General features: G+C 38.7%; 1 protein-coding gene across 4 annotated transcripts in view; it reads right to left on the reverse strand.

The window, feature by feature from the left end:
* Positions 1-1,113: 1,113 nt before the first annotated feature.
* TEX26 (testis expressed 26) overlaps positions 1,114-26,896 on the reverse strand; it is a 31,400-nt gene continuing 5,617 nt past the window's right edge. For 3 of the 4 annotated variants that reach the window (XM_025462574.3, XM_025462575.3, XM_025462577.3), the window contains 6 exons: positions 26,286-26,367; positions 21,379-21,544; positions 15,461-15,617; positions 8,440-8,616; positions 6,475-6,636; positions 1,114-1,287 (listed from right to left, as the gene is read on the reverse strand). In XM_025462574.3, coding sequence (XP_025318359.1) covers positions 1,211-1,287; positions 6,475-6,636; positions 8,440-8,616; positions 15,461-15,617; positions 21,379-21,544; positions 26,286-26,367 — 821 coding nt within the window. In that variant the 3' untranslated portion in view covers positions 1,114-1,210. Of the gene's footprint in view, positions 1,288-6,474; positions 6,637-8,439; positions 8,617-15,460; positions 15,618-21,378; positions 21,545-24,154; positions 24,270-26,285; positions 26,368-26,896 lie in introns of all 4 variants that reach the window. The other variant, XM_025462576.3, reaches the window with a different exon arrangement.

Genomic DNA, 26,896 nt, shown 5'->3' on the forward strand with positions numbered 1-26,896 from the left:
AGAATAACCAAAAAATGTAAATCATAAAAACAAGTATGCCAAGCCTTGTAATTATTGAGTACAGGCTAAATTCTCATATTAGTTATAATATAAAACCCAAACATAATGTATTTCTGGCAGCACACTGAAAGAAAGTTACAAAAAAAGATTGGAAATTAAGGGAAGGCAAATATATACCAAGGAAAGGTAAAGAGGAGCACCTAGGTGGCTCAGTGGTTGAGCATCTGTCTTTGGCTCAGATCATCATCTTGAAGACCTGGGATCAAGTCCCACATAAGGCTCGCCATAGGGAGCCTACTTCTCCCTCTGCCTATGTCTCTGCCTCTCTCTGTGTCTCTTATTTATTTATGAATAAATAAATAAAATCTTTTTTTTAATAAAGAAAAGGTAAAGAAAAAAAACCAGTATGAATGGCAACCTTAAAATCAGTTAAAATGTAATTCTTGGCCAAAATTATTAACGAAGCCAGAGAGAAATAGCACGTAATGGGGAAAAATTAATCAGTGAAAAAGCTCTATGCGAATCAAACATTGATAAACATAGCAGCTCTATATATTATATATTTACATATATGGATATAAATATATACATAATATATATTGTATAAATACATATGAAATCCTCAAAATACAGAAAAAATTGGTGAAAACATTTTTACTGTGGGATGTTTTTAATATACTTTCAGAATTTGACAGTTCAAGTATACAATTAAAGTGAAGTATCATATAAGAGATTTGAGAAATACCATAAACTATATATTTTTTTCGCTTCTTGTATTCATGTAATATACAAATTAATCACATACTTGCATAAAAGAAAACTTTGCTAAATATCCCAAAACAAAGATTTGTTTTAAAACTTTTGAACAGAAAATCAATAATAAAAAGTTCTTTAAAAATCTTCTAATTATTGGAAAATTAAGAAGCCTCTTCCACACAATTTCTGGGTCAAAGAAGAAATCAAAATTCAAACTATAAATCAAGTATCCAGAGAATTGGAAAAAACATTATAGCAAAGCCTATTGGATACATTGGGGGTGAGGGGGGAAGGATTTATGGCCTTAAATGATTTTATTGTTTAAAAACAAAATAAAGCAAAACAAGATTAAACAAACCCAGGAATAGATTATTTGGAACAATTTAGTTCTTTTTTTTTTTTCATTATTGAGAAAACGATCCAGTGCTTTCACCGATTTTCAATTTTCTTCATTTCAACAGTTTCCTTTATTTTTCTGCTCCAAACCAAAGTCACAGTGAGAGCGGATAAAGCGATCAAGAATTTGTCTGTCTGAAAAACAGGATGAAATTTTCCATTTAACTATCTAAGTACTAAATAGAGAAATTCTAGAAAGGAGGCAAGTATCAGATAATAGTACTGTATATACAAATTTGATGAGACCAAAATAATCAACGGGCATATGTCTAACACATAAAATGCACAATTGTGTAATTATTGATTTAAAAGAGTAAACTTAGTATTCAAAGGATCGGCAGGGCTTCTTGGAAAGAGCAGAGCGTTTTGAATGAAACTGACTTAGCTTTTCCATTCTGCACTGGCAAGCTTTAGCAAGTCATGTGACCTCTCCATTTCTTCATTTCCTCTTCTTTGAATGTATTCAAGAGGACTTACCTTGCACACCTACTGGATTGGATTAGGAATGCTATGTGTTAAGCACCTAGATAGGACCTGGTCCATAAGAGACAATAAATAGGACAGCATTACCCTTTATTATTGAGAACACAGTCATAAATAGTGATGACAAAAAAACAACACAGGCTATCTTTCCCAGGGCTTCATCGAAGCTGGCACTGTTTTTCTGCTCACCAATGTTGGTGTGCTTTGCTATCTTTGACTGATAACTGACCATAAGAGGGCCCTTCAACTCCCTGGCCTCCATTTCCTCATCTGGAAAGTAAAGGAATCTTGTTTGGTTCTGAATATCTACAGGCCCCTGATTCTCATGACATATATGTACTAACATTACAGAGTAAAGCTGTAGAATTTTTCTCACTCCTAGAATTGTCATCTGTGCAGCAAAAACCAAAAGAGAGGAAGAATGCAAGTGGTACCTTGTTATCATGTTCAATGTCTGTGTTACCATACTCAGTGTTACAAATGTCAGCTGAGGTCTAAAGATCAGGAGTGTGTGTGTGTGTGTGTGTGGTCTTGGTTTACTCTCCAGTCCTTCGTGGTTCTTTGTTTTTGTGACCTAACATCCCCACCCTACTTTATATCTTTTTTAACCTCTGCATTTTTAAAAATTGAGGTATATTTTTCATGAAGTGAAACACACTGATCTTTCATGTGCAGTTCAATGGGTTACACTTGCATGCGTGTAACCCATACTCATATAATAAGATCACTGCCACCACTCCAGAAAAACCTATCCTGCTCCTTCCCAGTCAACATCTCCTACCTCAAGAAAGTCAGTGTTCTGATTCCCTTCATCACAGAGATGTGTTGCTTGTTGCAGCCCTTTGCATAAATGCAACCACACAAAATGTAAGATTTTATGTCTGGCTTCTGACACTTAGCATGTTTTTGAAGTTCATGTTGTTGAATGCAACAATAGCTGGTACTTTTTTATTACCTAGTAGTATTTCATCTTGTGAATAAACCAGGTTGTTTATATTCTGCTGGTGGTGGAAAGTCAGGTAGTATCCAGTTTGGGACTCCTAAGAAAACAATGGCTGTGGACATTTTTGTATAAGTCCTTCAGTGGACACAGGTTTTCTTTTCTCCTGGGTAAATACCCAGAAATAGAATTTCTGGGTCATGGAATAGGTATAGGTTTAACTTTATGGGAAACTGCCAGAAATGTTACAGTGATACTACTACTATTTGATATGCCTACCAGCAACATATTGTTTCATATTCTCAACATTTAAATCTTACAACAAAGAGTTAATTTTAAATAAGCAAGTAAACAAATTAAAAAAATCCTTCTTATGCCAAAGATAAGCATACAAGATGAATCAAGTTCCCCACGAATGAATAAAAAAGATGAGATTGTATCAAATTTAATATCAACTGAAATAACTGTTCAAAAAGGCTACCAGTTGTCATTCGAATGCTACCTGTATTTATTATGTGTAGATGCAGATTCATGTCCCAGTGATTTTGTTTATGCTGTTCCCTTTGCTCCCTCTAAATGGCCCTGCTTCTCCTGTCATGCTGAATCATCCTCAACCCCTAAAAGAAACCTCTAAGCAGTCTTCCTTAATGCCCTGTCAATCCACAGGGCTGGGAGTACCCCTTGCAGGCTTCTAATATACCCAAAGACTACTTGGATTATAGAGCCTATGACATTATACCTATGTGTCTCTCCCACACCTGACAATGAGTTCTTTGAAAAGAAGGATTTGTGTTTTATTTATCTTTGTATCAAGTGAGCATTACAGGTATTCAATCAATGAAGTTTCTTGAGCCAGTGAACATATATATCCTTAACAACACTGAATCATACCCTAGGAAGAAATACCCTTGGATAGTCATATCCATGAGTTTTGACTGGAAGAATTGGCGAGGGAGTAATAGCTGAAAGATTCTGAAAACCAGGTTTCAGGTAATTTTGTCTTTTAAGGGAGGAATAAGTAGGGAGATGACAGTCTATATCAATAGATAACAGAGGCACAAAGAGTAAGCTGTTGGTTGGACTGAATCACTCAGAGATTAAAACAGTTACAAAAACAGAATGGCCACCAAAAACATTTAGTTCAAATCCCTCACATTATAATAGAGGAACTCAATACCAAATAGTGATGCGCAGAATTATTAGAAACAAAAGGTTTGTCTTCAGTTGCTCCTCCTTTCTTACTTCCCCAGCTTCATTTTGTCTTCCTGGAGTCTTCTCTATCCCACATCACTCCACCATCTCCCTAGCCGTCTGGCTCAGGCCATGATGTTCATCTTTCCCCTTCCTCTCTCTCTTTCAAAATGTACCTGTTCTGGGCCCCAGGACTGTCTAAGATGGATAACCTAGTAAAATACTTTAAGCAAGATGGTAATAATTCATTCGGCCTAGTATATCTGCCAAGTTTTTTATTCTCTTGCATACTGGCTCAGCCCTACCACAAATGAGCTCTGCTGAGGCACTCGCCATCTGAAAAGTATTAGTGTCATCCCAAACACTAATGACAATTAAATGACAAGAGTTTTTGGACATAAGAATTCAAAGGGAATCTCCTACTTGCTTGTCAGACTCTAGCATAGCTGGCTGATGCTTAGGTCATTCTAAAGCAAAACTAGGAAAAAGAAACTAAAACCCATGATAAGCAGATCCTACAAACACCCAAGTCAGTGCAAAATGGCAAAGCTCTGGAGCCTGAGCATCCGGGTACCTGCCCCCAGTGCCATCCTGAGTTCACCAGAAAAGCAGGATACCTGAAAAGCAACCAAGTCCTAGATTGGCTCTAAAGATACCTTGTTGGTAATAGATAATGTCTCACTTGTTTAAGGAGAAAACCCAGTTGGAAAAACCCAATTGAATCAGCTTATGCTAGGAATCTTGGAGAAGGTAGATCTGAGTCGAGCAGAGGCTGTCAAAGCACCTGCGGAGTCCTTAGTTCACCCTTGAAAGAAACCACTAAGGCTCAGTTACAAATCACACACACACACACACACACACACACACACACACAATAAAGAAAAGAGGTGCCAGCAGCCACCATGGTTTTTCCAGGCAGGCAGAGAAGCAGCAACTCTGCCTATATTTCCAGTCCCTGGGCAGATGGGAGCACCTGCTTTGGGAGCACTCTGTAGAGTCAAACAGATGTGGCTCTAAAGGTAAAAATGCAGACTATGGTTTTATATATATGAACCCAAGCTGGGAAAAAGAATTGAAGGCAGGCTGCAAGGCAGGCTGCAGCTTGATGGGTAGCTTCTGCTCTGCCTCCCTGAAAGATCTGAGCTGCCAACCTCAAGGAGCCTCTTGGTTTTCTTCGGAAGTATCAAACTGGCCCAGAAGCATCTGTCAAGAGGAATGAGGTACTCTCCCAATGGCAAATACGGCTTCTGCTTGTTCTTTAGATCGAGGTAAAACATGTGCTTCTGGTACTTTGTGAAACCCAACATTCAAGCTCTTTTAAGGGCCTTTGGGCCATCAACCTTCAGTCTGTAATAATGGAAAGTATCCTCTTTCCTTCCTTTCACACACATACACACAACATGCACACCCCCTTTCCAGTCTCGCCCACAGTAGGGTTTCAGTTTTGTGTGGGGCACAAGATCCTAGCATAAAAGAGTTTCAGTGAGGATTTCAGAGGGTCAAGCTCTTCTCATTGTAGCTGGGGACAGATAAAGGACAGAGATGGGGGACCAAAGGCAGGGAGGAGGCAGGGATCAGTTGGAGGGTTACCAAGCAGCTGGTGGAAGTTCTAAATTAAGCCTGACCACAGGGCACAAAACAAGGCAGTGATCACCACATAGCCCACAGCCCCAAGTGGCATGTAGAAGATGATCCATTGTGTGCATATTTATGTTATATAGGATTATATTGTATCACTTTTTAGTTTATTTGGCATTTAGTATGTTTTATAACTTACATAATACATTAGCTTAGTGGAGTATGAATATACTTTATAGAAATAAATATGTCTGCATTGAGGCATGTGCTAAAAAATGCAGAGCAATGGAGTGTGTTGACTAGCAATGGATGCTGAGGGCAGCCATTGGAAGAATTTAGTACCCTCTCCCCCAACTTCTATTCTCTGAGTTGACATTTTACACATACACAGACTGACCAGTTGCCCCTGAGATGCTCCCAAGCAGATACCAGTCCCTGAGCCCAGCGCTGGGATAAGTCTGTTAAACAGAATGAACTAACACTGTCCTGAGAATGGAGGATATTATACACAGAGATCCTCATGTACCTAAAAAGCCTGTCACAAAAAGTACCATCAAACAGGAAATAAAGATTATGTAAGATAAAACTGTGAGATGGTATAAACACCCACAGAAGAAATCACTTAACGGCAATAAATATTGAAGTCATCCCAGAGCAATTCAACCATGGTCTGAATGAGTGAAAAGCTAGATGTTTCTTTTTTAATAAGTGGGGATACAGTCACTAGTGCGGCCTCTTTTAGGAAAAATTTATTTTCATTGGGGTTGAGGTTTGCCCAAAACTATGGCATTTCTTTGAAACAATGTTCATCTTTTTTTCTGAACATTTTTTTTTTTAAGATTTGGTTTATTTATTCATGAGAGACACACACCCACACAGAGAGAGAGAGAGAGAGAGAGAGGCAGAGACACAAGCAGGCTCCATGCAGGGAGCCTGAAGTGGGACTCGATCCCAGGTCTCTAGGATCAGGCCCTGGGCTGAAGGCAGCGCTAAACCGCTGAGCCACCTGGGCTGCCCTTTTGTGAACATTTAACTCCAGTGGCTAAAAGTTGGAACATTTTCTATTTGGCATAAAGCAATGTGTTACGATCTGTAAATTCATTCAATAGTGTCTCAAAGCCTCTGCTTACCTTTGTAGGAAACATTCTGAAGGTACTCTGTGACTTGAGAAGGAGTAAATGAGTTTAAAATCATTAAGAAATCCAGGTAGGCTTTCCCGTAATCACTTTGGTAGATAGTCTGCTTCTTTGTACGCTCTTGATTCCTTATGTGGCTGAACAGCACGGAAGGGACTAGGAGGGACAGAAGAGAAGGAAAGACATGGAGGCTCTTGCTGAGCAAAGAATTCCTGCCCTTCTTTGTCAAACAAGCCCCAACAGCCCTGAGCCCAACTTGGAGCTTAGTCAGGATCCTGAAGGTACTAGAAAGTGAGGCACTGTAGGAGTGATTCGTCCTATGATTCGGGCTATGCAGAGCTTCTGGGACTCAGGACTGTAGTTGCTAGCAGTGGGGGGTGGTTGGGGTTGATGGCCAGAAACTCAGGTTTGACTACCATTTTCAGAAAAGTTCTCCCTGAAATTGACTCTTCTACAGGTCAACATGTTGGGATGGTAGCAGTCACTATCTCCTTAGTAAACAAATGCCTTCATAGAAGCTTCTTTCCCTTTTGTGCAATCTCCTGTGCAGACGTGGGCTCACACACTAAGAGCAGTCCCTTAGGGATCCAGATGTGTTCAGATGAGCAGTGATGATATGTCCAGCCAGCACTTATTACATATTCAGGCTAATAGAAGTATCAGGTGCAAGAAAAACCAAAATCATTTATGTCTGATTCTGAATATTGTCCATTTAATGTGGGTTCTGATAGTGATGGAATTATCATGACAAAAAAAAAAGCAATAAAAATATGATGTGAGAACCTAATTTCCAAAACATGCCCAAACTTTGTAAATCTTTTTTTTTTTTTTTTTAAACTTTGTAAATCTTAAGGACATCTTAAATACTACTTTCAGCCCCAGGTGTCTCCTTTACAGGGACCACTGGCCAGTGGGAAGAAGCAGGCTGACGAGGGGATTTTGATGCTACATTCTGAGAATAGTGTTATTATAAGGTCTGGAAATGCATTAAGTAGAGAATATGAAAAGTATATAATAAAATTTTTGTATATAGGAAGAACAATTTATATTAGTTAACCTCTGTAGGAAGAAGTAGAACCAAAGAAAAGGTTAGCAAGGAAGGTTCTAGCTGTTGGGAACTTTCAAACAGTATCTAAGAATGAAAAAGCTGCCTTGGGGTGATGCACTGCCCCAAAGAGTGATGACATCATCCCTTAGCAAAGGGGATGGGATAGAGGGGATTCCCACATGGTGTGAGGATCTAGATGAGGTAACTTCTAGACTGTCTTCTAACCTCTAGATGCTAAGCTTCTTTTTTTTTTTTTTTTAATTTTGTTTATTTATGATAGTCACAGAGATAGATGCTAAGCTTCTATCTGTGGTTTGTTTGTTTCACTACAGCACTACTCGATTCCAACTCCTTGCCAGGAATCTATCACTAATCCCAGACTGATACTAAATTATATTCTTGACCAGTAGCTTCAAGGTGGCTTGATCACGAAACTTTTAAAAACCTTTCTGTGAAAGCAACAGGAATCAGGATCATAAAAGAACACTTGAATAGAATGGTTGTCAAATCTGAAGATGCTTACCATGCGGTTAAGTTCCAGTGGATAATTGACAACTCTAATTTGAGTCCTACCCAGTCTCTTTTTTGTTCAATTTATAGCAACTAAATCCTTCCTTTTTGTTTTATAAGGGGGAAGCATCTTCTAATCCCAACAACTGCTCCTCCCTGACCCCACCCTCAGAAAGAGCAGGTATTCATTTCATAAGCATAAACAATCAGTTCTTTTCAAAGACTTACTCATTCCCTGGGTTTGAAGCTAGGCATAGTTTTGATTCCTTGCAGGGATGCAGGGATCACTGGCATTCTTCATGATTGTTACCAAGATTACCTGCAAAGGCCCTGTGTGCCAAAGAATCTTAGAACAAGGACAGAATCTATGGTATCACTTTAAAAGCTACAGGTGTACTTACCTAGACCCTGAGAAGCAACTGGTAGCCTTGAGTAGCATCCGTATTTGAAACTAAAATCCCGTAGCTCAGGAATTTTAGCTGGAACTTGGTAATTCCTTCGAAATTCAGTGTCTGCAGGTCGAGGAAGTAACTTTTTCCATTCCAGAGGCACCTGAGAACTTTCCTTAATCTTCTGAGCTGGGGTGGGGGTACAAATGCAAAAGTTCTTGTAAGCTATTTAAAATAGCATCGTACTTTCATTCCATTTTGCTTCTGGCAGTAGAATCCAATTTATCACACTAAACCTGCTCTTCTTGTGTTAAGAGGTACACTCAATGTAGTTTTTATGGATATTTCAACCAAGAAATAATTTTCTGCTTTATCAGGCACAGGAAGTATATGCTCCAATGATTAGAAGCAGCTCCTAATGAAGATATTGTATGTCAGTTTGGAGTACTGTTTTGCTCTGCTGGGTAGACACAGAGGCATTCCTCATTCCAGTAGGCCTGCCTACTACCTAGGACAGAGGTGGGGAGCAGAGTGAGAGATTTTTAGGTAAAGCCAGGGTTGACATATAAAACATAAGATACCAGTTAAATTTGAATTTCAGACAAATAATGAATAATTTCTTAGTATAAGTGTATATAAGTGCTCATTGTTTATCTAATCTATATCTTTAGTCAAATTTAACAGATCATCCTATGTTTTATGTTTGTTAAATCTGGTAGCCCCAGATGGGCAGTACATATCATTCCCATTACCTGGAAAAGAACCACTTGAAGCTTATCCCTTACCGATGAAGGGGTAAGTAACATTGTCCTCATTGGTGGACAATAGCACTATCATTTCTTTGAAATCACTCTGCTAACAAATATTAATTAAACAAAAAATCATTAAATAGCTATGAAGCACTAAATGTCAGGTTCCACAAGCACTACCAGATTATAGAGGAGTCACATGCCATCTCCCTTAGAATGACTTCATCCTTAATTCTTGCTACTAAGTGTTGGTTCAGAGGCACATTATGTAACACCAACTTTATTCAGGACAAAAATGTTAAGACCATGGATATTATGCACAGTATTCAAATAGTGCCAATTACTATTAAAACTAAACTCGAATCTTGTTCTGAATTCATTTTTCAATAGGTCTTTTCAAAATAAATTCAGATATGTATCAAACAATATGTGACATCATCTACTGGCATCCAAGAGCATTTTAATATTGATTTTTAAAAGATGATCTCTGTCTAGACCAGCACAGTGAGAGAAAGTTTCACTATATGCTGCCTCTTTATTTAGATGACTCAGGAAAAGAGGACGTGGGTACTCAAAGGGCCTTATACTGACCTCTTAAACTGCCCAAGACAAGGTTATAGAGAAGAGGCAACTCTGTGGCTTAAAATTAGGACATCTCTTAAGATTTAAAAAAAAAGATACTTTGGAAAATCATCTGGTATTGTTCCTGGTAAGCACCATCTATAACTTGGCTTTTTGTAAATTACTAATAGCTTTATAGGAAGAAAACAAATTCCTGTTGAAGTACGTGCTACATATGCTTATCCTTCTTCCCTAGAGTTACCACTCATTAGCAAATGTCTTCAGTTCCTAATTGTGCTCTGTGCCAAAATTAAAAATAATGTAGTCACTGTTCTACCTTGAGACAACCTCAAACTAGTGTGATTAGAAAGATATACACAGGAGAAACAGACATGGAATGTGATGTCTTGTATTTGGAACCATGGTTCTCATATGGAGATAATACATCGGACTTACCTGGGAAGGTTTTTCCAAACCACATTTGCTGAACCTCATCCCAGACATTGAGAATCTCTAGAAGTAGGGCTGAGGCACTTAAACTGTGAACAAACTTCCTATGTGCTTAAGAATCACTCCCTCAGAGGCTTTGATAGGTGCTATAGAAGCCCAGAAAGTGTACAATGAGCTCAGTTAGGGGAAGGGAAGGAAAGACAAGAATTAAAAGGATATGCTTTAATGATGGGTCAACACTAAAGCAAAAGGTACACAGTGTGTTTGTGAAGTATGGTCTGGCTGGCAGAAGTATAAGGTATGCAGGGCAGGGAGAAATAGCTGAGGGTAAAGCAGGAGAGGTGAGGAACCAGTTGGCAAAGGGTCCTGAGAGGCTAGTTCACATAGACCATAATGAATCAGTACAGTGGAGCAATTGGGGATGAAGACCCAGAAAAGGCAAAAATCGGGGCCTAGACCTACTGAGTTCCTTTGAAAATAAAGATTAAGCCTTACTCTTCATTGATACCTTAGCACTTATCACAGTAACAAACTTCATTAAATGTTTATTAAATTAATGAGGGAATGAAAGAAAAAAATCAGAAACAATCTGAACCACATGCTAGTGACTACGTGATATATGCTTACAGTAATCTGTAGTTCTTCTCAACTAATGCGTTTATTGCCTTTATAAAATTTCATGCTAATGAGTTTCTTCAGCATTATTAAGAAGAGAAATTCTTTATACAAAGGGACCCAACAACCCCTGAAGTCCCCATAGTGGTATCGAAGTTTGGACAGGCGGATAACCATGACTCAGAGCTAACCAGACCCAATACTAATCACACCTCCAGGCCCTGGACTCCTCCCAGGGAGCCATCCCTGTTCCTCAGGAGCTCAGCTCCCACTGCTTCTTTTCCTCTTGATAACAGTGATACTACACTAATGTAGCTATAGCCCAAAGAGAGAAACTGGCCCATTGAAGATTAGTATGGCATTTGCAGAAAGACCCAATTCAAAAGTATATCTGCAGCAAGGACTATTCAAAACCACTGGGACTACTGAGAACTAGTTCTGCTGTCTTTGTCTGCTGTTCCAATTCATCAGAGCCAAATTCTCCAAGCCTGAATGTGAAAACAAACACCTTTTAGTGCTTTTCACTCATTTGCCTTAATACAATAATGAAAATACAAAGATAAGATATGGCCTCTGCGTTTCAGAAGCTTAAAGCTTTAGAGAAACAGATACAAAAAATGAGAATTACAATATTAGGTGATAAACACTGCAAAAGAGATAAGAATAAGATCTATAAAAACATATGAAAGGGCCACCAATCCAAACTGAGGGATCAGAGAAGACTCCCAGGAGAGAAATGAAGTTAATGGATAGACATAGGCTAAAAGAAGGGAGGGACAGGTGTTCCACAGGAAGGAAGCAATGTGTGCAAAAGGCACAAGGCTGCTGGGGGCATGGTGAGTCTGAGGAAGGAAAGCAGTCGGTGTCACAGAGAGCGTGGAGAGTGGTGAGGGAGAATGCTGGTATAGTGGGAAGAGACCAGATTGTACAGGCTCACATTGCGGCATTTGGCTTCTATCCTGTGGACAATAGGGAGTCACTGAAGGGTTTTCATCTGGAAGGTGACATCATTTTGCACATCTGGAAACTTGCAATGACTATAGTATGGGCTGTGGGTTGGAGGCAACAAAAGTGAAAAAAGGAGCTGGATTAGAGGTCATCTAAGGAGGAGACATGATAGCAGTGGCTTTGGGGAGGAAGAGAAGCAGATGGAGCTAAAAGATTTAGGAGAGACTCTTGGCAGGTCTTGGGTATTTATCTACACATGGGGAAATGGTAATTTGTGCACATTGAAAGGACTTTGATTAGAAGCTTGAAGACATCTTTTAAGAATGCTGACATTTCAAATGTCTTCCCATCACCCTTAATGTTTATCTGAAGTATGGAGGTCTTTTGATTCTATACTCATCTAACTTCAGAAAGTGCACTTCCCATATATTTTTTTCCATCATTCAGCAAATATTTACAGAGCATCTCCTATACACCAGGATTAGACTCTATATACTGAGCTAGATTCTGAGTGAACAAAGGCATTTGGGGAACCCGCTGAAGAGTGGAGGAGGAGCAAAAAAAAAAACAACCAAAAACAAGAATCAGTAAACAAATGACTGGAAAATGCAAGGTGCTAGAATTGTGGCACAGTTCTTTAGACAAAATAGTAAGAAAAGCTCTCACAGGCAAGGTGACATTTAAGCTGGAGTCTATAGATGACACAGTAAAATCACAGAAGCTTGGAGAAGAGCAATGCAGGCAAAAGGGACAGCCTGTACACTGGCTGAAGGTGGGGGAAAATTAGCATCTTATAGGAATTTTTAAAAGGCCATGTGGCTGGAGCCTGGTGAATGAGAGGGAGAAGGAACAGTTAGGAGGGAAGCAAAGTCCAGGCCAACCTTGCAGGATGTGATGAACAAAGAGAAAGAACTGAAAAACTGAAACTTGGATTCAAACTGCAATGCAAACCCAGTGACATAAAGCCATAGAATAATATGATCCAGTTTAGATTCATAAAAGATCATCTATATCATATTTGACTACTCCTTCCCCAAACTCCACTAAAATGATAGTAGATTAGAAGTTAACACATTTTTAGAAGATGGAAATCAAATACAGATGTGCCAACTGAATTAGCAAAATAGAGGAAGCTAAAACGAAATGACTGTCAAAAGGGATAACAAAACCGTGAGCTATTATACACAATAGAACCCCAATAGGTTTCTGTAACAGATACTGGAAAAGGCAAGTACTGTAGCTCAGACTGAAAACAAGAGGCTTGGGTGAAAGCTTATATACAGAGTGGATAGAGTTTCCGCACCATCTTCTTAAGCTCATGCAGTTATTTGATTGTCCTTTCCTAACCAGAAGTTTATTAGGTACAAAACTGAACCAAAGAAGCTCTGTATGCCAGGACATGAGGCACAGTGAAATGTGGGCATAGTGTGATGCTGAACAGAAAAAAGAGAGGGGTTCAGTGAGAATTTGCACAGCAAGCAGGAAGATCCCAGTTTCCTCCCTTATCCTGCTCTCAAAATGCCAATAGCCAAACGTTTATCTCCCTGGAGAAACTGACCTATAAATAGAAGCATTTAGGGGTTTCCTAACAAAAAGAGAGCTTATGACCTAACCATCTAAATCAAGGACCAGCTAACAAGCCCCATCTCGGTATGTAGTTTCCAATCGTATTTTAGTATCTCCCTTGTAAGTTTGTGAAACTTAGAGATTAATATTTTGCATACACTCACTTCAAGAAAAAGAAGAGTCCACGGAATGAGACAATTTTATTGGCATCATAGTAAATCTGCCTCTACTATCTTGTAAATATGAACAGAAGATCAAATTTTCATTAGACCATTGAAACTCTCAAAGAAAATGGAGACAACACAATAGATGAAAATGTTGAAGATTAGGTCTATCATAAATATACTAAATTTTGTAAGAGAATTACTACATGTATAAAACAAGAACAGAAGACTTTTAAAAAATAATCATGTTAAAGGCAGGAGTCTATATATTGCAGTAAGTAGAACTTATTAATTTTATTCTGCAAACAAAAAATCAGCAAGAGGAGGAACAAGAGCTTGGAAATTAAAATTCAATAGAAGATCTACATTAAAAGGTAAAGAATTTTTCAAGTTAGCAGAACAAAAATATAAAGAGAAAGATACTAGCAGAGAAAAGGTAAGAAAATTGGAGGGTCAATCCAACTAATCTAGGAATCCTAGAAAAGAATAGAGAAAAGAAATGGGAGAAAAGTAAGAAGGGACTATGCAGGAAACAATGCCAAGAATTGAAGGACATGACTCTAGCCTCTATAGCCCCTGATTATCCAGCATAATCAAAGACAAAAGATTATTACTAATGTATACAATTGTGAAATTTGGAATGTCAGGAATAAAGAAAGGATCTTAAGAGCTTCCAGAAGAATAAAATACAAAAGGGTCAGGAATCAAAATGGCATCAATTTTCTACAAAGAAATCCTGGATGCTAGAAGACATTGGGAGGAATGCATTCTGAGGGGAAGTGATTATCATCCTAGAACTTTATATCCACCCAAACTATCAGACAAGTGTAAGGAATTAAAAAGGACATTTCCAAATTGGGAAGAATACACTCAGAAAAGTTCTTCATGTGCACTCTTGCTTAGGAAACTGCTGGAGATGGGCTTCAGCAAAACTGAGGAAGAGGAAACAAGATCCAATGCAGGCAGAGGCCAAAGCAATTCCCCAGAATGATGAGAAAGGAAGTCCCAGGGCACAGTTGGGCTGCAAACCCACAAAATAACTAGTCTAGATTAGAGGATAATGATGGAGGGTGTCAGAAACATCTCTGGGAAAAATACTAGAAGTGGTAGAGTGTTTGAAACTGTGTTTTGAAAAAAATCTTGGTAAGTATGTGCCAAAGTATTTGGAAAAGATTAGTGACAGGCACATCAAAAACTAAGGATGTGAAACAAAGTCAATTATTAACTCTGATAAGTACAAAACAAAACAAAAAAAAAGAAAGAAAAAGGAAAGGAAACAATCATAAAATACCACCTGGCTCAGCAGTGAATATTTACATAATCATATCATCACAATATACACATTAGCAACTGAATTGAACAGAAATTGTAATATAATTATTGAGTGAATGGATGGAAGGGGTATAAGAAAGAGTTTCAGGAGAGCCAAATCCTCAACCACCATAATAGGAAATCAATAATAATACCTAAAATTGATGAATCAAAGGTAGTAGTTATATGCATATTATTTTAAAATATGGAGGATTACATAAGAAACAGATGAAACGATTGAATTGACTGCTAGTAGGGAGTAGGGTTAAAGAACAGCTGTTATTTTGAAATAAGCCTTTATTTGATTTCTGTGTATGCATGCATTCGTTTAATGAAAGTTTTAATTTTTAAAAATAGCAATAATTGGAAACAGCATGTTTAACTTTACCTCTTCATCTTTGCCAGGCTCTTTTATATTCATTTTTCATGCCCAGGAAGCCTTTCCTGGTCCTTCCCCTCACTTTAGGTTACATGTTCTTCTGTGCGCACCCACAGCATTACCCACACGCTGCACCTTTTTATACTTGACTATTTTTGTTTGCTAAATTGCCTTTTTCTGAGTCTATACTGTGAGTTCCCTGATGGAAGAGACTGAATCTGTGCTGTTCACCACTACAACTCCACTGCACAACATATAACCAGAGAAAGGAGAAATATGAACACATTTACCTTTTGCTCTGTCCACAAAGTCTCTTCTAGTATTGGAAATAAACTGATTTGATATTGCCTTCTTAACCTCTTCTTCTGTAGCAGCGATTTTCCAAGGGAGGTAGCTCTTTATTGATGCTGCTGATTGACCTTGAGGTAGTGTCCAAAGAAAGAGGTCCTATCAATACAGACACAATTTTCAGGAAAATCCATATGGGTTCACCTAATGCAATGAAGACTATGTGTGCTTGTGTGTACATATTCTTCTGTATCCTTTACATCCAGATATCACACTGCAGTGTATACAGGAGCCTATTCCAACAGGAGCCATCAGTTTACCCAGCTGTAACACAGGTACTTCATAATTTCTTTGATTTTTCTTATGGAGACAAGAAAAAGTGATTGCAAAGTCCAAAGAGTTATACCTGCAACCAGAAATCTCCAGCTGAAACCAGAGAAGACCCATGTGAGTGCTAGCTCTAGCTGTAAGTGCCCAAGAAGCAGACAGCCACTGCTTCCCCTCAGAGCCCCAGGCTTCAAGAGATACCTGCCTCCCATGGAAAGGCCTCAGAATCAGCCTATAGGAGGCGGGAGGGCAGGTCCTCTCTCCTGCAAAGAAATTTTATGATTATGACGCTTGAAACCTCCAGCATCTCTCTCCATTTTTTCACTCTCTCATGACCTTATTTCCTATTTCCCTGAGAAAATTGAAGCCATCTGATGAGAACCTCCACACACACAACCCACCATGCCACCACCCAGCTACCATACCCACACTCCCTTATGCTGTGATGGGAGTAGAGCAGCAGGTGCTCCTAGCAGGGCCCATGGGCCCTGGTGTGCCACAGGCCACACATTTAGTCTACTCTGGCACATGACCCCTACAATTTTCACTTCTCTCTTACAACTTCAATTTCTCCCTCTCTTTGGGATCATGGCCGTCAATATCCAAGCTTGCCTTCACTTCTCTTAAAAAGAAAACTCCCTCTTCACCCTACTTTCCCCTCTAATTATTAAGATATGTCTCAATTTGCCTTTATATTGCAATTCCCCAAAATAGTTACATATATTCCTTGTCCCCAAAATGTGTCTTTTAAGTGTCTTTAATCTTCAGGGTCCCTCTGCATCCTCTTCTTTCCCTTTAAATCCCTCTATTGAAGAAACCAAGACATTCAATGTGTAGAGGTTCCCACACTCTGGATTTTGTGGAATGCATACTCATTGTGTAGTTTAGCAAGTTTCTCTATTCCCTGTATTTCCTGCAATTGACAACTAGATCCGGAGACTGACTTACACTCAGAATACATCCGTCTGGCAAGACTATTTGGCAAGGAGGACTATAACATACAGCTGTTTCTCTTTGTGTGCTGTTACCAGCTGTTAATGCTTAATGTCTAGATTAATAGATGCAAAGGGGTGATATTCCAACTTTTTTTTCATTTATTTGCTAGAATATGTTTATAAAGACACATTTTCCCTCATCTATCATTTAGTTTACACACAAATGTGTTTATAAAGATACATTTTCCCTCATCTATCATTTAGTTTACCAGTGGCATAGTTCATATAAGGCAAGGGATAAAAGTTTGATCTTTTCCCCATTGTCAGTTTTTAAGATAATGAATTGGTTTCTTATCCTCTGAAAGTGTCCCCAACTTTTTAACAGAACTCACAGATTTAAGCATGTTTGATGTATTTCAATCTATTGCATATATTATCCTTATAGAAGCTCAAATTCTGGGCAGCCCGGGTGACTCAGCGGTTTAGCACCACCTTTAGCCCAGGGCATGATCCTGAAGACCTGGGATCAAGTCCCACATCGGGCTCCCTGCATGGAGCCTGCTTCTCCCTCTGCCTGTGTCTCTGCCTCTCTCTCTCTCTCTCTCTCTCTCTCTCTGAATAAATAAATAAAATCTTTAAAAAAAAAAACCTCAAATTCTTTTTGGCCTGTGAGCAAAATTTCATTATAACTCTAGTAGTTTTTTAATGGATATTTTGCTCTGTGGCATGACAAGATGTTCCAGACTCATTTTGCACATTTCCCAATCCAAATCTGGAATTTAGCCAGTTCTCCAAGAAGCCCTCCATCTCACACTAATCAAGCATTCTTCCACCACAACAGCTCTTTCCAAGGCAACCAATGACCTCCATTCTGCTAAAGCCAATGGCCAATCTATCCTCATCTTCTTAAACCTGCTAGCAGCATTTCACACAATGGTCAGTCCTTTCTCTTCATTTTCTTCACTTAGCTTCCAGTACAACACACTCAGTTAGATTTTCTCCTCTACAACTGACTGCCCCTTCTCAGTCCATTTTGCTACTTCTTCCACTGGCCTCTTAATAGTGAAGTGCCCCAAGGTTCATTCCTTGAACCTCCTCTGTTTTCTAGCTTGATGATCTCATCCAGTCTCATTTTATTTCGAATACATGAATAACTCCTATACATCTTCAGCTTAGACGTCTCCCTCAACTCAGATCCCTATATCCAATGTCCTCCTGTAGATCTCCTGTTGGAATTTTACCAAGACACCTCTAACTTCACATTCCCGCACCTGAACTCCTGAGTGTCCTCTTCAGTCTTAAATATTCTACATTTTGTTAATGACCACTCTATCCTTACCACTGTTTAGACCTAAATCCCTGGAGTCATTCTTGGCCCATCTCTCTGCTCCCCATCTCACATTTTTTACATCAGAAAATCTTATTTACCTATAAAATATATTTAGAATCTGACCATTTCTCCCAACCATGCCTACCACCTTAGTCTGAGCCATCAGTGTTTATCTCCTGTACTATTGCAATAGCTTCCTAACCAGTATCTCGCCTTCCACCTCTACTCTCTTATACTCTACTCCTGACCAGAGCGATCCTGTTAAAGCATAATCATGTGACCCCTCTTCTCAAAATCCTGCAGTGGCTCCTCATATCTTTCAAAATAATAGTCACAGTCCATACAATGGCCTATAGTGCTCTACATGATTTATTCCCCCCACTTCAGCACACATCTATCCCTCTCCCCCTCCCAACCCTCCTCCTCTTTGTTTTCTGTTCTCACCTCCCCCTCCTTCTCACTGAACTCCAGCTACCAAAACTTCCTTGCAATTCCTTAAACACCAGACACACTTCTGCCTAAAGGCTTTGCCTTTGAAAGGATGAGAAGTTCTCACCAGAAATATCAGCATGGCTTTCTCTCTCACCTCCTTCAAATCTTAGTTTGAAGGTCACCATCTAAATGACTCCTCCCTAAATTATCCCACATAAAATTGCAGACCCTTACCCCATCCACTCCACTCTGGATCCCCCTTTCCCTGATCATTTTTTTCCCATAAAATTAACACTTTCTAACCTTTTATGGCACATTAAAGTTTGCCTGTGTGTTATATTTATTATCAGTTGTCTGTCTCCCCCTACAAACGTGTAAGCTCCACAAAGATAAGGGTTTTTTCCTGTTTTGTTCACGGCTACATCCCCAGGCTCAGAAGAGGGCTTGGCACATGCTGGGCACTCAATAAATATTGGCTGCTTAAACAAGTAAATAAAAAGGTTGTACAGATAACCAGTCACTGCCTGAAGGCTTTGCCCTCCCAGAACATTGCTAGGCCCAGGTAAATTGTTTTTTTTTTTTCCGGTATCCTGAACAGGAATTGCAGTCACCAGTGACCTCTGGTGGGATACTCCATGGATAGCAGAGATAATTTACATGATGATAGATTGCTCTATATCTCTTTCCCAGACATTTCAGATACCACATCCTTCAGGCTTTCCTTTAGGAATGCTCCTTTGTCTCCATTTACTGCTTCCTTCTTTACCCTACACCTCAAACCTACGGATTCCCCAGGACTTCATCAGGCACACCCATCTTTATCCTCTACATGCTCTCCCTGGTAGTGCTAGTCTTCTGAGGGCCCTCCTATATATGTAAGCCCTGCAAGCAAAAGGTGCCAGTGAACAGAATCAGCTGCAGAGTCCTGTAGTCACTGATTAAACACTGACCCACCTCCAGCCCATTTTCCACCTGACTGTCCACACTGGGATGCATCACAATTGCCACCCGTATATATCAGCCGGCCGTTGTTTCCCACCACCCTTTCCTTGAAGGAGCTCCAAACCACTAGTCTACACTTTAACTCCCAGGGCAACTGTTCTTTAGAGGCAGATCCTCTCTCTTAGCAAAGAAGGTGCACCTTGCTAGCCTCATCCTAGGTCAGGCCCTGAGCCACAGCCAAAACCATTCAACAAAAACAAATAAGTAGCAGGTAGAGAGGGTGCAGCAGAGTAAACAAGGCAGCACACGCTCAACGCAGGTCGCAGGTCAAGGGGAAGGGCATTTAGGTGCTGGAGCTGCCGCCACCTGGTGTGTAACCCTCATTGGTTGAAAGTGCACAAGGCAGTCTGCCCCGCTACCACTCATTGGCCGAGAATGCACAGGACGCCCTACCACTCGAGCTCTCTTTGGCTGAGAGCCTTCAACAACACCTAAATGGAAAATAAATGCTTTGTGTGTATGTGTGGATATAACACATACATAGTATAATATTGTAACTGACTGCTTTACATAATTTTAAAATCTTAAGGCAAATATTTAAGAGGTAAACTCATTAAAATAAATGGAAGCATGAGGAACCAAATTAAATCGGGTATGTGTTTATGTTCTAATTACTCCCAAGTCTACATCTATAGCTCTCCTCTTCCACACAAACTCCAGACCTACATACTCAACTGCCTGTTGGACATGTTTTCAACCAACATGTCTTTAACTGAACTCACATTTCCCCCATGCCCTTTCACACCAAACCTGGTCCTAACCCATGTTCCAGCTCAGCAAACAGCTGCAGCATACACCCAGCCATCCAAGTCAAAAACAGAAACTCCATCCTTCATTCTTTCCTCTTCCTTGTGTTTTATATATTTTCAGTCACCAAATCCTGCCCTTTCTACCACTTTAGTGTCTACTGAATGCATCCAGGTGGCTCCATCCCACATGGCACCATACCAAGGGGGTAGCCAAGTAAATGAAACCCTTTACTATAACTGAATATTGCTTTCTATGGTGGGAGAAGGGTACGGAAGTCAGAGGGAATATTAGTTGCTTCCATCTGGAGGAGAAGGGAATTAGAGATAGCTGCACCTTGAGGAATGTCTGAATTTCCTTGGTGGACAGGAGAAGGGATTCCAGACAGAGTAAACAAAATGACAAAAGATCTGGTAGCTGGAGAACACATAATACCAAACACAAATATTTGTGAGCACCAGCATTATTGACAATATAGCCAAAAGCTGGAAACAGCCCAAATGTCCACCAATAGATAAATGAAAGAACAAAATGTGGTATACACATACAATAGAATATTCTTCAACCATAAAAGGGAGCCATAAAAAGAAATGAAGTACTGATAGATACTACAATGTGAATGAACATTGAAAGGATTATACTAAGTGAAGAAGCCAGACACGAAAGGTCACATATTGTATGATTCCTCATAAAAAAATATCCAGAATAGGTAATCCATAGAGCTAGAAAGCAGATTGGTAATTATCAGAGGCTAAGGAAGAGGAAAGCAGGATGTAATTTCTTAATGGGTGTGGAGTTTCCTTTTGGGATGATGAAAATGTTTTGGGATGAGATAAAGGTGGTCGTTCCAGAACATTATGAATGTACTAATTGTCAATGAATTCTTTATGTTACAATGGCTAATGTTATGCCCCATGAATTTAATTTCAATTTTTAAAAGTCTTTTTAAAATTTTGGAGGATAAGGGAGAAGTGGTTACAAATAAATGTGAGAAGGTGGGCAAAAGTAGTATAAGAAGGACCATAAGTATAGATGAAACATTTGGGGACATATTCAAATTCTCATTCTGTATGGATTACTGATACTGTATTAAATTCTTTTTTTTGATACTGTATTAAATTCAATGGATATGTAGATATTATCTTACTTGACTGGGGTGAAATTTGTGGCTCCTGGTTCTTCTTGAAGTCCCTGTTTTGATCAAATCTTCTTTAGAAGGAAATTTCCAAACATACTCATCATTGTACTGTGTCTGATTGGGAATAGGATCACTAAGGGAATATGTATATCCTAGTCTTCTGATACTTTTTTGGCTACAAGAAAAGACAGTGAAAATCAGAATGAGGGGTTAAATACCAAGTCTTACAGCAGTACACATGTCAAATAATTTAGCTTGTTACATTTTTTTTTTAAGATTGGTTAGTTTAAGACTTTATGCCAGAAATCACTTAACTTCCAGATTCCCTTGAAAAAAAACAATTTTGTGTCTTAGGATGGCTCTTAACAAAAATATGGGAGACCTAAAATGGAATTTAAAAGAACAACCATCTGAAGTTCATTAATTCACTTAATTTTTTAAAATGCTTGTACTCTCCTGTATAAACAGTATTTCAATGTAATCAAATACTTGGTGAAGAAATGTTTCTCTCTATGGAAGTATTCCAGTTAATTAAAGGAAGATACATAAGAACTGAGATACCACTAGTTTGCAAGGCCCTAATAAAACCATGCATCCAGGCAATGATCACCAGTTCCTACTCACAGTCCAAGAAGAGAGTCCACCAGCTATTATGTGCCCTGGATGGACATACACAAAACCTATTAATATTTTTGTCAAAATACCAAACTTGAATCACATGAATTTGGAATATTAGATTACAGGAAATACAGGAAAAGAGAAATATTATTTAAAATATATATGGAAATAAAATAAAATAAAATATATATGGGAATATATGGGAAAGAAATATATATGGGAATGAAATCAGAAAAATCCAGAACAATTATCTGTTTCAAGAAAGAAATTCTTAGGGGAAAAAAAAAGGAGAATCTATAGATTAAATGAGGTTAAAAAATATAATGACCAAGTGCAATGTGTAGAATTTATTTGGATTTAATTTCTAACTGACTAATTATTTCTTTTTAATTATGAGACATTAGTGGGAAATTTGATTGCTGACTGACCATTTGATATTAAGAAACTATTCCTTTTTTAGCTGAGACAGTGGTATTGTTGCATATCTTTAAAGAGTCCTTTTCTTTTAGATACACATAAAAATAATATTTAGAATTAAAATGATATGATGCCTGGAATTTGCTTCAACATTACCCAGCGGGAAGGCTGGGTGGAAGATATATATAAAAAGTGTCCATGTGTTGATTATTGCAGCTGGATAATAGCTAGGGATTCATTGCATATTCTTTTGTGTATGTCTAAAATGTTTCATATTGGCTTTTTTTTTTAAAGAAGCCTGGGTTGAACTCAGGTACTGTCTATAAGAAACCAAACATCTAGAAAGTGGGATACATCTGGATGATGGACTATTTTACTTGTCATTCAGATGTGTAGGTTCAGCTAAAGTAATCAAAGGCACATGAAGATTTTCCAAAGGCAACACAGTACAAATAAAATCGCTTTAAGGGAATTGATTTTCAGATCTCCACCCCTCAATGTACTCTTTCTTAATGCGCCTCTGCCTGAGAACAAACCTCCAGATCTCCACAGGTGTTTTCTATCCCACACCTTTCACCCTTCCGCACATCATGATAGGATCTTACATCAGTGCAAGACACCTCTGGGTATAAGCCTCTGAGGTCAAGAAGGTTGCCTCATGAAGAGAAACTGTTAGTGGTTCCAAGGAAGGAACCTTGTAATCCGAATTCCATACCCCTATCTCCTGCTTGCCTCTGGAGGTCTGAGAGGGTGAGGAGGGGCGGGTAAAAGGGAGGGGGATGCCATATTCTAACCAGGGCATGTGGTCTATGTGGGATGTCCTGAATTTAGGTATGCTGTAGAGTGCTATAGCTAAGAGCAATGTCTAGTTTTTCATTTCCTAACAATTACAGAATGTTCAGCTCCCTTTAGGGAGAAGCATCTGAGAAGAGAACAGGGAATATAGAGTGCTTCAAAATGGCCCTTTCCCCCACATATTTAAAATTAAACTTTTTTCCAGCTTAAAAAAAATCCCTAGGACATGTCATTCACTAGAAAGAAAAGCATCTCTGAATAGGTAAAGCAGTACAGGGTGGTAATGCTGATTCTTTTGAACACAACCAGAATCTTTTCTGGGACCAGAAAAAGACTACCAGATTCATACTCACTGGATAAAACTGGTACATAAAAATGTTATTTTTTTCCTTCAGATTTTGTATTCATCATTCAATAAGGTACTTAAGTCTCATTTTTTTAACCCAAACATATTATGAAATATTTACTCTAATACAGCCAGTCCTCATTTTATTTTATATTGTAAAATATGTAACAATACATGGAAGTAATATGCTGACTTGCCAGACCAATTCATTTTCAGCATGTAGAACTTTCTCTTTCATTAAGTGCATAATACATGTTTGATTTGTATCTATAAGGGAAGATAGATGTTACCTGAATCTATTGTGGCAATCATTTCACAATGTATGTAAACCAAACATCATACCATATGCCTTAAACTTATATGTTGTGATGCATGTTAATTATTCCTTAATAAAACTGGGAAAAAATATTAAACAAGTTTCTTCCAAGTGAAAGAGTAACTGATGTAATTGAATAGTCATTTGTTAAGACGTAGCTTTTCAGTATACTTCTCAGAAAATGAGTTAGCAAATAACTCAGTAACTGGATGACATATCATCTAATTATTTGCTTTCAATAAAATCGAAAGAGTACCCAACCAAGTTGTCAGCTGCTCAATCATAAAAATCACCTTGTAATTTTTGGCATATAACTCAGAAAGAGTTCAAAGTCTTGAATGACAATCCCACACTTAACTCCTTTCATTCACAGTTCCTCATGTGAACAAGATTGCTCAACAGTAGCATCTATAAATTGAAAAATAAACACCAGAAGCAGAAAAAAAATTGATGCTGAATGCAGTCTCGTTCCAAAAATAATAACACTTAAAACTGGATACATAAATTAATTTCAAACAGAACAGTCACATTTATCTCTTTAAGATGCAATTTCAAAAAATTTACTTTCTGTGTTTAGTAATTATTAACATTTGTAATGTATTTATTGCTTTGAGCAATCATGTACTAAAAATAATTGTGATAACTCAATACTTAGGGTCACGTAACATGTTTAAAAATTAATTTCAATTAATATACTAAAAGAATTTCAACAAAGTATAATGGAGTGATCAATAAATTGCTTTCAAACAAAATATATTACAGCAGATTAAAATTCTTTGGAGGAAGTGGAGTGGAATAAGAGAGTTCAAGAAGCAAAGGGAATGAAATAAATGGCCTATTAAAGAAGGTGCGTATTTTTCAAAAAGATCATACCAACTATCAATTTGTTAAAGTGTTTAGATTACCCATTGGCTATATTTTGTTTCTGCTGACTTCATAGTTTCATTTTAAAATGTCAATCTTTTAGGATGGGCTATGCATTTTCTCTCTCACAATTATTTTACAATGAAAACTTTTCTGTGAACTTAAAAAAATATGCGAATTTGAAGACCACTGACCTAGACTCCATTAGGACCCATTTGTTTTTGGAATTTTTCCCAAATGTTTCTTCTTGAGACAACTGTTACTGACTGGGAAGCTGGCATGATCATTCCCGTCAGATGATAAATCTCCCAGTTAGGGGACATAATGTAACTCAGTGGGATAGACAGTAACTCAGATATCAAGAGTCTTGCAGGCTTGTCGTTTTTGAAAGTCTATCAGATATATACTGAGAAAAAAATTAATGAAAAATTCGGAGTAATTTCTTGGTGCTAGTCACTGTACTAGTGCTTTCATTCCATCCTTAGAAAAACCCCTAAGGCAGGGATCATCATTCCCACTTCACCAACCATAAAACTGAGCCACGGATGGCTTGTAACCTGCTGAAGGTAGCAGCGATCATAGCAGGTAGAGCAGGGGAGCAGAGGGTAAAATCGACTTCTGCTGTACTCTTCAGCCGTGCTCTCGCCCTTACGCCATTTGGCTTCTCAATAATTTGGACTTTTTTTAAAAAGATTTTTTATTTATGTATTCATGAGAAAACGCACAGAGACAGACAGACGGAAGAGACATAGGCAAGAGAGAAGCAGGGAGCCCTATGCAGGACTCGATCCCAGCACTCTGGGGTCAGCCCTGAGCCGAAGGCAGATGCTCAACCACTGAGCCATCCAAGCATCCCAGCAACTTGAACTTTTAAGGTGAAAAGATCCTCTTTGTGGGAAACACTTCACAGAGGAAACACAGGCAGGCAGAAGGCTCTCCATGCTGGTTTCCCACCCACCACGGATGCAATGAACAATGATAGGGCTTTCCTGATCTCACTCTTCCTCACCCACCAATGAGTTTAAAGAGGTGGCTGATGGATAGAAATTCTCAACACTCACAATTCAGGTGGAAATGGAGCTGTTGCAAGCCATTTTAGGAAACAGTAAGTGGAGCAGTGAAGGTAAGGGTAAGTACTGGTGGCCCTCCAGCTTCCAAGACCAATGTTGGTGATGGAAGTGCTAACAATTCTCCATTCAGCCACTTATTCAATTGTCATTGCCTGCCTACTCTATACCAGATAATGGATTTGATTCCTACTCCATGTTCAGGTAGCACAATTCAGTTAACCTATATACTGGCTCTATCATAAAGCATGACCTGCATCAACTTTATGAAGATTCCATGTGTTCCCTTCCTTAGTTCTCCTGTAAGAGGTCTGGATACTGTCTTAAGAAGGGAAGCCTGTCTGGTGCTTGGAGGAGCACTGTGCACTGTACCTCAGTGCATTTTCATAAGCCTTCTCTGATTACTCTTTGTCTTGGTTTTAGACTCTGAATAATAGAATACAGGTGAACAGTTTAAGGTGTGCACATCAACCTGACATAAATCAAGATCTACCGAATTAGAGCAGGAACCGCTCCTGTCTTGGGCGTGAATGCAGTCCTCATGGTGGTGGCATAGGAATCCCAGGTGGCATCACCTGTCAAAAGTATGACAAAACAGTTTGAAATGTGTCAGACCAGAAAAGTTCCATCATATGTTGTTTTAATAATTAAAATAATTTGGAACGCCTGGGTGGCTCAGCGGTTTAGCGTCTGCCTTCCACCCAGGGCGTGATCCTGGAGTCCCGGGATCGAGTCCCAAAATCGGGCTCCCTCAAGGAGCCTGCTTCTCCCTCTGCCAGTGTGTCTGCCTCTCTATCTCTCTGTGTCTCTCATAAATAAATAAAATCTTTAAAAAATAATAATAATAATAATTAAAATAACTTTTCAAGAGAAAAATATTTTTTGATAATAATTTAAAGTCTAAAGAAATAAAGACCAATTTGCAGCCTCTTGTAGGAAAGAGGAAAGCTCAGGTGAATTATCTAAATAAAAATAGGTCCATTGTTTTTCCTGAGAATTCATACAGGCTATTTTAAAGAGTTCACACAACACATAAAAATATGAAACAGAAAGTCTGAGGTGCTATCACCTTAAGATGTCCACTATGACTTTAGTGACCAACCT

This window comes from Canis lupus, chromosome 25, assembly GCF_003254725.2.
Source record: "Canis lupus dingo isolate Sandy chromosome 25, ASM325472v2, whole genome shotgun sequence".
In the NCBI taxonomy this organism is placed as follows: domain Eukaryota; kingdom Metazoa; phylum Chordata; class Mammalia; order Carnivora; family Canidae; genus Canis; species Canis lupus.